Here is a 13997-nt window from a genome sequence, read left to right as displayed (position 1 = left end):
TATACACTCAACAAGAAAAAAAGAAATGTATGTGTAGATTTAAATGAAAATATATATATAAATATATTAGGTTGACAAAAACAATAGTTAACATGTGGTGCACATACACCAAGTACTAAAAAATGCACCAGATATGATAGGATATACGTACTTGTTGTTTTCATATGGTTGTTTACCACATCTGTATCTGATTTCCCCCCACAGCTTCCAAAAAGCATTTCAGAGTGTTAGTTATCGCACTTCCAGTGACAACTGCCACGGGACACACACCACTTCACTCCAACGCCGTCCGTCCTCAGTTAGGTTAATCTTCAGATCAAGCACACATATCATGCTTGTTTAGCTTTTTTTGACATGGCTCACTTCAAAGAAGGTAGCAAACATTGCCAAAAGGATGTCAGCGTCCTGCTGCGCACTAAAAGGGGAGATGTATATGAAGAAAAAAGGGATTCTGAAGGGAAGTCTACAGAAATGTCCTACTTACAGTACATGAGGTCATTATGACCCAGTTTTGCTTATGCAAGTGTCTGCTTGGGCTGGCGATTTCTCCCCCCACTTATTCCCTCTCCCACTATATTATCAGGAAGCCCACTCAACTAAATTCCCCCACTATTTATTGTTGGGCCCAGAGAACCTCTTTAGCATACTAGGCTCGTATTATGACGAGGATAACAAAGGCGCATATCAACAGTTCCTTCCAATGGAGCGGAGTTTAAAAAAAGCTGGTGAGATAACATTAAAGGCACTACCTTGATCTCAGGCGAACATGTTAAGCCCTGTAACGAAACGTATTGGAAGTGTTTAATTACAGCCCGGGAAATGAAGCTACAAGATGATTCCTTAATTAAGCAGTGATTAAGGATTTTCTGCCTTCTATCTAACACAGTTTGCAATGCATTTTAAACACAATCGCCAAGGCAACCTCACAGGGAACAATGTCACAGGGCTTTGATGAAGTTTCCTGCACAAATGTCACTAGGAAAAAGCGTAGCAGAGGAAGAAGTGCAGGAGCAGCACTTCTTTGCTTACAGTACCGGTTGATAAAACCTCGAATGCAGATGAATATGGAGAGCCATTTTTATGGTTTTAAATGACAAAAGAATTTTGACCTTTTTTTGATATAGAAATAGATTGATTGAGATGCTCCATTTCATTTTACAGAGGTGCACAATAAGTAATAGAGAATCTGCCATGTTTCATCATTTGAATTGAATCCCTCTGCTGTCTTATCAAGAGAGACAGATTGTCAATGATCATCCTCTACATTATCGCCTAGATCATAATTTACATCTGGCTTAGGTTTCTTTCCCTGCACAATCAAATGGAGATACTTGAGTGAGAGAAGGCTGAACAGAACAGAAGGGACGGGGAGGGCTGGGGAAGCGAGGTGGCCTGCTGAGTGCAGGGTTGGCGGGCATGCAAGAGGAGCCAGTGAGCTGTTAAAATCAGCCCTATCGCTGCTCTATCAAAGGACAGCTCTCTAGCCAAATCACAGTCACTCGCAGCGTGCTATGCATTCAGGTCAATAAGCTTATAGGCGATTTACACACACAATTCCTGGAGCAAGGTAGCAACAAAGTCATATTGGCTTTTTCTCTCCCTTTTAGCATTGTCTCTGCCAAGGAAGCCCTTGAAAATGTCAATCTCTCGTGTGCGACTTTAAGAAGCTCAGAGCGCTCTAATCCTGACCACTGAGTCTAGAGACAGGTCGCAATTTCTGCAAAATGGAGTATAAGTATTTTTAAGTCTTCATATGGGATTGCAGAGTTCTATATGTTAGTGAATTCTTGGCTCGATGACTTTAACCCAGTGCCACTTTTCTAAACCCATCACAATCTAGCTAGTATTGGCAATGATGTTCAGAATGTAATATTAGAGGATGTGCCCGCTATCCCCCCAGCACTGAAAGTGCTAGTCAGTTGATATTGCATATTTGGTTGTTGATGCAGATTATGCTGCAACAGATAAAGTCAATTCCAGGAAGCAACCTCTTTCACCAAAGTCAAGCATAGCTGTAAGACTTCTCGGCTATCTGAAAAATAGGTTTGAATTGCATGCAATTTGTGGCAGGCAGAGCACTCCAATGGAGGGAGGCTATTAGTGAAATGCCTTGCCACTGTCTCTTTAAATGCCAATAAATTCCCATCATTACAGAATCTGGCAGTTTTCCTCCCTGTCTGCAGCCTGGGTCTTTATCTCACTCTGCCTCAGTCTCTGAGCATGTAGATCTGGCCCAGTTAGATTGTCATACTTAACAAACATTAATGATTAATTTCCTCCACTGAGTCAAATGGGGCTAAAGGGATGACTCGATTCATCTTATCGCACCACAAATTAGCATTTCTCCATATTCTCCAGCATCAACTGTGCATTAAAATTCCACATTTACCATTCTGGGCACTGGCAGCTGTGGCGAAAGCGCCAAGGAGATCTTCCTCCTGTGTTACTGGAGATTCTGATTACTTCTGTGTTACACAAAGAGTGGCATAATTAATTCTGCCACTTTCTGTTTGTTACTGTACGTCTCTGACCACTGCAAGTCAAATTACTCACTAAGAGGTTATTTGAAGGGTCAAGGTGGGTTTGTTATTTGCTATGTTAAGTCCTGTGTATGCAGTTGTGAGCTTTCACTCCTCATTTCCACTCTGATAAAATGTTTCTGCCTACATTATCATTTTTGTAATTTGAAGAGAATGGTGCAGAAGAGTGCAAAATGTTCATATTTAGTTGCGCTTGATGTGTCCTGACACATAAACACTTACAGGATCAGAAGCAGGTAGTTTGAGCTGAAAAAAACATGTAATATCACTTCACAAAAAAAATGTTTCACGTTGAGGAAATGAGACACATGAAATGACATGTAAATTTACTGTCAGAGCTAACTAAGGAAGTCATTTGTCATCAGACAACACTTGGAACACACAAAGGGAACAGCTTGTGGCAACACCCTGTGCTGAACTTCACAGATAGCCAACAATAAAAGAGGGGGTAAAACAGCAAGGTGAAATTTCACTATTTCAGTAAAAAAAAAGATGCCTCAGTGTATATAAAAGAAGTGTCTTTCTTACAATTATAGAGCCAGGTGTATCAATAGAGTATAAATCTTTGCTGTGAAGGCAGTGTGTTCAGCTGTGGGCTCTTCACAAGCAGAGCTCCATAAATGTGAAATTGACCGAGCAGGAGAAGTTGTTTGAGGAAAGATTCTGTTTAAATCGCAGGCAAAGCCAAGGTTATTTCTTTAGATATGTGGCTTTTTTCTTACAGAGCTCTCGATAGCTAGGAAGACCCCCTCTAATTTCATGTATATTAAAACACTCTTCCTTCTCTCTGGGGCTCTATACTCTACCAAGCTGCTTCATTTCACACCCATGCATGTCGTTTCAGTAACATTTGGAACATGTTGAGTGCCAGTGACTAGGGACTCTTTATTCATTAATATAACTATAACTGTTATATTTTAGACCCACACATTTCCTGTATTATTGATTAATGATTGATGATTGATGAGTTGTCAACCCTGGGGTTGAGACCCCCTAAATGGTCGCATAGCAAGTGGTGGAAGGAGTCAGATGCTTTACTTTAGTCTTTCATTCAAAATTGTACTCATCTTCAAAGTATCATTAAAGTATTATTATCAAAATGTACTTAAAGTATTAAGAATTCACCGTTTCAAAGTGTTCTATTCTTGTATATATAAAATTATTATTTGTTGTGTAATGTTCTTATCAATGCATTGACATGAAAGCAGCATTTTCATGTTTTAGTTGGTCTAGATAGTGCTAATTTTAACTACTAGTTAAAGTAACAGTTAGTTTAATCTAATAAAAAAGAACCATATATTATTTGTTGATCATTTTGTATCTAAAATTTCAACCTGCAAATTAACAACTAAACTGTAAATAATTGTAGTAGAGTAAATAGTACATTATTCCCCCCTTAAGTTAAAAGTACCATAAAATTGAAATACTTAAGAACAGTGACCTCAAAATAGTACAGTATTTGGATTACTTTCCACTGCTGAGGGGTCGCAACATGGCTAACAAACAGGGAAAACATTGTTCTGCTCCACAATAGTTTTCTTATGGATTATTGGAATTTTACCTTGTCGGCCTCAAAAAATGTTTCATACAGAACAAGGAAAAGAATCACTCTTGATGTTGAACTGGTCACAACATATGCAACTAGTGATGAGGGTAGCAAGCTGATAAGAGCTTGTGTTGAGGGTCACAAGCCTAAAAGGTTAGGAACAGATATAGATAATACAGCAGGGGCTTTGGAGGAAAATGTATTGGGATATGTGTGAAAAATGCAGTATACTCACAGTTTAGCATGAGACTTCATATTTATGTTGCAAAAGGCAAAGCTAACAGGCCCCTGTATGTGATACCACCAGCATCTTATAAACCACGTCCAAGAGAGCACCAAAAACCACCGTGAGTCATGACACCATTAAGTAAACAGGTTATGGAGTCAACTATCACCCAATTTAGAGGTTCCCAAGCCTCAGACCAAGATGGGACGTCAAGGTGCTCTATGCACTTATCTGGGGAGTCCCTTTTCTGCAAGGGTAAGGCAAATGACTGAGTCTTTGGTGGCATTCAACTTCTTGACCTTTGCGCCTTTAAGCGGCTTTGCTACTTCACCGCACTCTGATCAAAGTTAATAAGTGCTTCATATGTTAATGAAAATTGGTACTCCTCTTTGTGTTCCTACAGCTTTTTAATACCTATTATAGACTGAAACTTTTAATGGAGGTTTTAGGTCCCCCTGACAAGCCCATTTCAGAGAGTGACTACACAGATACAAGGCTAAGCTAAGACCAGAGAGTCACTGCTCAGTGGAGGAACCTTACACGGGAGACCTTATTCTCCGGGAAGCAGCAGAAGATAAAGGCCATGGGATGAGTGGCTGCTTTAAAACCCACGTTCAAGTCCGCACAGGGCTAATTACAGCACGCCATCACATTTGAGAGGGTTTAGTTAATCAAGGGGGCTCTCTTTTTCCTCCTATAGTCGAGGAATAACACACTTAAACCATTTAATGCCGCCAGGATTGCGTCCTGTTTAATTCACGGCAGTTTCACACAAGTGGGGTAAATTTAAGCCACGCTGACATTAGTTTTAAATAGATCTAATTGAGGAAGGGATCATGGGGGGAATGGCTACACCTGATGATTGCACACAACTTGCCATAAGGAAAAAAGAAAATTTGGATAGTACATCATTTGGGTCTTAGGAAGCAATGGGAGAATTAGCTACTGTAAGCTTAGATAGCAAAGTAATAAAAAAGAAATCTGACTCGTAAGGCCTGTGTATGACAAGGACCAGATTACCAGCGTCCCCCAAAAGTAGTGTTTGACATTTGGGATTACTATTTAGTGTTGACTTTATTCATAAACATGGAAAGGAGATCTGAGGCCCAGTTCCTCACACGGTTTTATCCAAAACAATGGAAATATCAAACAGCTCCGACAAGGTTCTTTGAAGATTTTCAGAAGTTGTACTTTTTTTTTCTGGCTGCAGCAGCCAATATGTACTGCACCATCTATTTCCTAGCTACTGTGTTATTACAAGACCATACATTCTACTTTGAAGTATGTGTAAGGAGACATTATTAAGGAGACAAAGGGTAAAGCAAACGAGGCGTCGCTGGTTAATTGCAATTTCCAAACAATTGGTGCTGTTCAACTTTTCCCGGAGAACAAAAGGAAAACATTATTGATACGATTACTGGGGCATAGCCTACCTGAAACATGAAAGATTTATTTTTCTTCAATAATGTAATCCCACGAGGCACATCAGTTTAGAAGTGTGAAGAAATAATTCTAAACAAATTTTTTCCTTTGAAAGGAGACGGAAGAGCAGACATTCAAAGCATTGGTTCTTCATTAAAAAGTCAAATTTATGGCATCCGTGCGCCAGTAAGAGTGGGGACACCTGGGGTAGTGAAACCCACGCAACCGGGGGGTAGCAAGGGGGGAGGGAGGCGGGACAAGTCTGTCATCTTCACACTGTAACCTGGAGCAGACCACAAATTAGCTCCTGTGATGGCAAGGTGTGACCGAAATGAAACAAACATACAAAGAAGCAATCTAATTGAATTGGAGTTCAAAGAGGACTCGGGCGCATTTGGCGATGCTAAGGCGCTTTTTAGTGCTGGACCTCCGAGCAGTAGCAGGTGCTGCTGAGTGTTCACAGAGCTTTAGCGCCGGCTCAAAGGGAAGTGCTACGCTCTCCAGTGTATTGGTGTACCATAGCACACCTTCACAGCGCTATCACAGAGGGAGAGCCAGTGTGGCCGGTGCCATATCTTTCTCAGATCAAACCACTGCTCTTGGGATCAAATATCAAAATGGATAGTTTCATTTCTAGGCACTAATGCGGGGAGAAATTCTCATACAGATACAAGTTCTGCCAGGTTTGATTTGAACATGTTGAGGAATTTTATTAGACGCCATTGGCAGGAGTTTAACTTATTTTTTATGCTTGGCATAAGGGTGGCTTAAACATATTGCCTCAGATTAGTTATTAACAAGAGCACTGCACACTGCTTGTGAAGAACGGCTTCTGGAGTTTTGGTTTCGAATAAGTAAACGATTCTCACCTTTGTTGCAGAAGTACTCCATGTCTTCACAGCTCATGTTCTCAGTCTCAAACTCGGTGGAGAAGTTCTCCTCCACCGAGAACTCGTCTTTGGCCAAGAGCTCGTTCTCCTCGGAGACGCACTCCTCCTCCTCTTCCTCCAGGCCATCCTCCAGAGGACCTGAGGGAACACACAGACACACACACACACATACACACACACACACACACACACACACACAAGAGAGATGTTCAGCAGTTTCATCACATCCTTCAGGCTCTCAAAAAAAAACAACCTTGCCTCTCCTTATTTCTTTTGCCGAGATACGACAAATGTGACGACAGATGTAACTCTCTACAGTATATGCTCTCTATGTTCAGACATTCAGTGTAGTCAAAGATAAGGCCATGTTAATAAAGATGATTATTTTACTATAATAGTTCATGAAGGTCTTTTCGATGTAGCTTTTGAGACTGTGCCACCTGGAAAACAAGCTGACATGCAGCCAAGGTGAGCGTTGATTTTAATCCCGCTACCTGCAAAACAAAACCTCACCCAGGCAGAGGGAAGAGAAAAAAAAAAGTTCCATTCCAGACTTTTCATACAGGCATCAGCATGGGAGGAGGAAAGAAAATACTTTTATTAATTTGTTAGCCTTATCACAGGGTACAATGTTGATTTTCCATTTACATTCCATGCCTCCGGGTAATACACCAGTGCAATCTTAAAGGAGACACTTTTCCGTGTGATTAATGTTTTCCCCCCTCTGTGCAATATTATTTCTTTAAATCTAAATGATTTCAGAGTTTTGCTTGTAGCTGTACATCTCTTTTGGTATTTGCATATTACCATTTTGCTTCAATCAAGCGCGCTGATGGAATTACTGTACAGCCACCTGAATTGTATTAGCTCCAAAAAAACATCTCACCTGGCATTTGAATGTTATTAAGATAATGTGCACACCTCTCCTTCCTACCAAAACATGTCTCCAGTGTCTGCGCGTGAATTACCATAGCAAAGAAGTGATGGAGTACTTCAAGTTTAAGGTTAGTTTATGTTTGAAATAATACACTCCATGCAAGAAACCGTGTCATTTTTATAAAAGAAATCTCCATCTCGAGCTGTGTTTAAACTGAATAATCATATCTGAAGTGCTGCTAGATGTGGATGCTGTCTCCGTTTCTGCCTGTCACACATCAGCTATGTTGCAGCCTCTTGTGCATCATCCTGGAGCTCAAACAGAGTGCGCTGATATCCTCTCGACACCTTTCAATGTGTTTGTTCTATTGTAGTGGGAGTGAGCCCCTCAGCTTTAATAAAGCAATAATTTCAATTCAGAAAGTGGGGCTGGTGTGCCTCTCCTGTTTCTCTTTCTTCCTGCACTGAGCCTCATAAAAGACCCCCCTGATGTCCACAAACTGCTTGCTCTTTTCATTAGTCTTATAAATTACTCCTTTGTAGAAGCCTACATCTGCAGGAGCCCCGGACATGAAAAGAATTAGCGCACAGATCTCTAATAGACACTGTGGAGGCAGAGTGCTGCTTTTAAATTAGGATACAGTTTTATGATCTTATCTGATGCCTTCTGCTGATTCGCTGAGGAGTGAAGTGAGGCGTGAAGTGACTCGATGAGTCTACCATCGCTTAAGATGATACTGAGAGATAAATATCACAGTATCAAGGGGAGATTGTATGACTGGCGTTAAAGGCTCCTGCCAAGGCAATTGAAGACAGTGTGAAAGAAAGAGGGGAAATACATTTCTATACACACACCGTGTACACATTCCATTACACAGCTGAATAAGAACTGTGTGTACAACTAAACGATTCTTCCTCTGTTGCCGGCAAATACAGCAGCACTATTGCACCACAGAAAATAGACCTACAGTGTTGTGCGATAATAAGGGTAAAGGGAGATTAAAGATAAACTTCATGGCCAATAAGACACAAAGATTAGGTAGATAAGATGAGATAGAATTGAGGTTTAATAGACTCAGAATAAGGGCATCTCACTTCCCCAGTCTAACAGATAGTAACTAAATGGAGCATTTTCAACCTGATAGAGATATTGGAGGCCTTACTGAATATGGAAAAATGAAATACTCCACCCAGTCAGAAACATTAGAGGGGGTCTGATGGCTACTTCTTGGGGACTGCGTAGATTACCAAAGTTTGTGTGCATTCTCACATGTTTAGTTTATTATACAGTATTCATTGCATGGAGAGACCTGAAATTATTTCAGAGACAGCAATGATAAGAATAATGACTTTCTAAACGACTAGCACCACACTCCTAACTCATTTTCTGATAGTGGCGTTCCTGCTATATTTAGTTGTGTACTGTTTAAAATCCTGTCACATTCACTGTGTGACCTACGCTTGTTGGTGCATTTCTATAGGGTCTGCTGACGAATTGGGCCAGAGAATGTCTGCTGCTTCACCCTCTTATCAAGCCTCCTCTGGAGTTCAGATGGCCAATGACACAGTGGAAGCCCTGCTCCCCTTTCTTTCCTTTAAAAATCGTGCGCTCATTACAACAACAGACACCAAAAAAATCAGTAATAAGCAAAGGGTTTTACATGAGAGGTGATCTTCAGAAGAAACACTGTTTTGGAAGTTTACTTGGAAATATTATGGAAATCTATGTGGTGTCTTTCACTTTCTAGATACCTTGCTTTGTGGGTGTCTTACACTATTACACTGTTTACAAAAGAATAGCCAAGTCAGCACTAAATGGTGGCTCTTTTGAAGTTCGTAATACATATCTAAGCCTTCAAAACATCCATCGGTTACATTCAGAAAACCCCATTTCTGAACAAATCAGTGATTTTCAGTACCACTCAAAAACAAAATACTAAAAATTAATCAACGATGATAATAAGTTGATCAAAATAATGCCATTTATACAGCAGAAATGCCAAACATTCAATGATTTCAGCCTCTCAAAAGTTTTTGGACATTTGGTCAGACAAAACACAAAATTTGGAGATGCTACCTTGGTCTCAGAACGTATGATGGTCTTTTTCTGTGCTTATTTTGCATTTCACTAATTGGGTGGTTCTCAATTGGAACCCAAGGGATCCCAAATAAATAATTAAACAATTATATGGGTATAAGAAAAAAGTATGCATAATAAATAAACAAATGCATAAATAATGAACAAATAATGTGTTTCTGTTGGTTTTTATGTTGAAAACACATTTTGTAAATTCCAGATTACCATTTCAGGTCTCTAAAAGTCCTTCAGATTAAACAACCTGAGAGGCCATGTGATGAGTCTGACGAAACTTTTCATTTTAAGAAAAATATGATTGGATGAACAAAGAGGATAAGTGTTAGTTGCGGTCCTACAATAATCATCTCTATCTTTATATCTGACAGCTGTTCTGGTCAGACTTTCAGGTGCTAATTCAGGAGCTTCACTTTCTACAGAAAGGCTTGGTTTGCTAAAATCACCAAAGCACAAAGACTCATATCTGCTCAATTTTAAGAGGATGTTTTAGGAAACTGCACCCTGTCTGAACTTCCTCTCAATCAGGGTCACTGTCCAGGTATCCCCCCTCCCCCCGACCCCTGTCATCCACACCCTCCTCCCTGAAGTGTATCATCCGCATTCATCAGACTCTTCCTCTGCTGACTGGAGAGAGAAATCTCAGCCTTGTTCAAACAGTCATGCAGCAGGAGCAGCAGGCAGGAGCAGCCAATGCTAATAGAGACATTGGTAGCTGAATGCAGGCTTGATCACAGTAGCTCTTTTGTTCATGGCATGGCCTCTGTCTGATAGGGATCGGCCATGCGGAGTGGAGCTCCGGAGAGGGATATGGTAATGCCCCCACTGAGTCTATAAAATGGGGTGATACTCTGAGACCATATGATGGACAGAGGATTAATGAGTCACAGAGAAAGGGGAGCAGGGAAGAGAGGAGTACGGACAGAGGTGGTGGAATGAGCATATCTTTCAGGAAAATACTCTGTACACGAGTTTGTGCCTCAGTGGACTAAAACAGAAAATAGAAGGAAAAAAAAGCACAGATGTGCCAACCTTGCCTCGGAAACTCGCACTTAAAAAAAGAAGAGCTCTGAACAAATATATGTGTATGTGCAAAACTGTATGAGTGACTGGTAATTTCATGGCATGCTTTTTCAGCCGTCCGCAATATGGGGAGCTTGTGGCCGGGCTGCGATAGCGATACCTCACATTATCAGCAGGCTCCACAGTGTGATGTGTGGATCACAAACCCAGCCTCCTCTATAGCTCCCTAATTAGAGGTGAGGTAATTGAATCTGACAGAACAAAGCGGCAGATCTCTATAAGCATGGAAATCATTTTTGCTCCCACCTATACAGTTTTTCATCCAAAGGGTCCATTGAAAATGTGTCCAAGCTGGCCTGGGGATAAAACGTAGCACCTGAGACTAAACATGAATGCATAATGCAGCCCTAAAATCCAACAGGGCCACACTGCTCAACCTCTGCCAACTCCGCTCCCTGCGACTGGCCCTTTGTGCCAACACTGATACTGGGCCTTCCTTACTTCCAGGTGAACACACACATAGTCCGCAGGACTCTTCAAACTTCTGCGAGGGAGGAAATATAGACTTTGTCTCAAGTTGCAAGTAGCTGTACGCTGTGAGCCAGGTAGGCTTAGACACACATTCATATGTTTGCCTCCACAGCTGGAGGAAGAAAAAAAAAGGATAAACACTCTGACTCTCTGACAGCAGGTGTGAAAATAGAAAAAACTATTTTGTCTCATCTTGCACGAAGGGCTGGGAAGGCTGACAGAGAAGAGAAAGAGAAGGAGGAGAAAGTGGAGAGAGGCAAGGAGTGACTGGGGGCCATACTCTCTCCTCAGCTCTAATGACCTTTGGGAAGCAGAGGGCTCCCTCAGCCTTGGAGGAGACTTAGTGTATATGTTACAGGGCTCAAGCCTCTAATTTAATCCTTGATCACTGTAATGAAATAGATACCATTTACGCAATTCTTAATAGCTTAATATGCTACAGGAACCCTCAAAGGAATTTTTCATTTCAGAAATCTTTTTTCATACTGCATAAATGTTACCAAAAAAAAGTCTTTTTCAAGTTGTACACTGTGATCAAACTAAATGTGGAGCTAATGCTGTAACACAAGTCAGAAGTAAATTACCATTTGTATATTGTCTGTGAATGGCTGTTTGTGGGTGTGTGTGTGTGTGTGTGTGTGTGCTGGGAGGAGCGTGGAACAGCTTCATTGGAGACTGATGTGTTCTCAGAGTTGCAGTCTGTGACCAAGAATAAGCGATGGTATTGTTTAACTTGATTTTCCGGTTGCTAAGCAATGTAATTCTCATGATTAGAAATGGCTGCCTTCCTAAATTCGGGCACTTACAATCAACAGTCAACAAACTGCTTGAAAACTCAGCACCAACGCTCGTCTGGAAATTGCGGTGAAAAGGAGGGAGGGCGGGGATGAATAAATGTATTCACATCCTTGTAAAACACACACGAACACACACACACTCTACTGTGAGGCTGCAGCGCTAGAGATGACAAGGCTTCTATATGCAGTCTGATGACATCATGCATTTAGATGGCCCACTAAGTTTACATTACTGTACAGTTTGCTTTATGCAGACTGAGACTCACCCATCGACTGGGAAAAAGTGTTGCTGTCAATATCACTGTCTCCATATTCCTCATCACAGCTTGTGACCCAGATGTTGAATAATATTATTTCTCTAAGAAATATTATTGTTCACATTTCACAAATACTGTTAACATAATTCTAGTCGGGTATCTCATTCCAATCAGACACAGCGTTGGATTTCAGCATGTTTGCAGAGTTGCTAAGTTCTGTGTTGTTGCGCCCAGTGTTTCTGTCTGGACTGTTGAAGGGGAATAACACGCTCTTACTTCTTTATCCAATGAATTTGAATTGGAATGGCATGAAAACATGCTGGCATTTGACTATGCCATTAAAATGCTGGAGGCACCTCTGAGCGTGCCCGAGGGCTTCAGCAGATGCCAACCACTTTCTCTGTGGAGTTAGCTGGGTCCTGCTTCACTCTACTGCCTCTACTTGCCTCTCTAGAGTTTTCAGACAAACACACACACACACACATGTCCAAGTGGACAATGGTACAATGTTTGGTCCATAAAAGTCACAAAGCTTGTACTCCAGCTAATATGGCCTTAGCTGATGCCTCTCTTGCAGGGAAATATTTGCTTTGCAGGGGCAGTGACCAGATTAAAATGCTGTTAAAATGGCCAGTCTGCTGTATTTAAGCATCTTCAAGTCCTTCCTGTTACACGCTTGCTTCTCCTCTAGCTGAATGATTTATTAGTGTCATTCTGTTACTTATAAGAAAATAAAAGTTAACCATGTGCCTGAACACTGGATTTGACAGCTGAAACAAAGCGGGTAAAATATGTGTAGTCTTAATTACTGGTTTATAAGCGAGCTTTTCACTTCAACGTTCACTTTTAATGAAGCCATTGACTGAGGCTCCTCCAGGGAGCTATCATGGTTAAGTGGGGGCATCCATCTTCAGCCATTGGCTCGTCTGCAGACGAGTGGGGGCTCTGTCTACTGCACGCTCACCTCATATTGGCTCACTTTATCTCCACTAAGTAAAGTCTGTTGGAAGGTGCTAACAGTGGCAAGAAAATACTTTTCTCCACCAGCTCTGATGAGGGCGAGTGAGGTTTCATCCTGTAGCAGCACCAGGCACTTCACTGTGTCTTAAGTGCTTAATAAGATGCCGCTGTTTAACCTGAAAAGCATCATATCCATAACATTCAGTGGCCTGCCGGTTTGTGGGGGCTTAAATAGCAATATTGTAAACGCTCAAACTGCCTCTGCAACAATTAGCTTTTAGTGGAGCATCATTTCAAAGAATTTAATAGGGAGCCTTCAGAAAAAGAAAAATGATTACTGTATCAAATAATGTAGATAAAACAACAGTTTCCCATCAAGGAATTTCTATGAAATGGATATATCTAAGATGTCAATTTCATTCCAGTATTATGAAGGATGGGGGGTTCCTTTTGCAATAAATTCTTCATTAATTCAATTCTAATTTTCCTCTGGTTCCCCATTTCTACTATTGATAGTTCCACTTCTTAATACCTCGGATAAGGGGGGGGGGGAATCATTGCAATAACTCAGTGGAGACTGTGAGCAACAGATAGGATCTAAATATTACCAATGCCAAAAGAAGTGTGAAGTCTGATGAACATTTCAAAAGAACAATTCTTTATGGATCAGCTAAATCTTTTCCACTTTTTAATTAAAAGTAAAGAAAATAGAAGTTAATTATCCTGTAAAGATTAGCTGGTGGGCATCTTTCTGTAAATTAGTTCTAATTAAAAGGAAATTGTCAAATGACATTCAAAGCACTGTCCTTTAAAACACAGACCGAGATGGGCTTTTTT

The 13997-nt window shown here is 40.9% G+C and overlaps 1 protein-coding gene across 2 annotated transcripts in view; it reads right to left on the bottom strand.

Annotated features, from left to right (window-relative positions):
* Positions 1–13997, bottom strand: part of zfpm2a (zinc finger protein, FOG family member 2a) — a 115275-nt gene that overhangs the window by 77306 nt on the left and 23972 nt on the right. For both annotated transcript variants that reach the window (XM_038712182.1, XM_038712183.1), the window contains exon 2: positions 6604–6762. In XM_038712182.1, coding sequence (XP_038568110.1) covers positions 6604–6762 — 159 coding nt within the window. The remainder of the gene's footprint in view (positions 1–6603; positions 6763–13997) is intronic.

Source organism: Micropterus salmoides, unplaced genomic scaffold, assembly GCF_014851395.1.
Source record: "Micropterus salmoides isolate LMB-PRFRI ecotype aquatic unplaced genomic scaffold, ASM1485139v1 Ms_hic_scaffold_11, whole genome shotgun sequence".
In the NCBI taxonomy this organism is placed as follows: domain Eukaryota; kingdom Metazoa; phylum Chordata; class Actinopteri; order Centrarchiformes; family Centrarchidae; genus Micropterus; species Micropterus salmoides.
The sequence above is the reverse complement of the archived record's forward strand: the minus strand, read 5'-3'. Positions and strand labels throughout refer to the sequence as shown.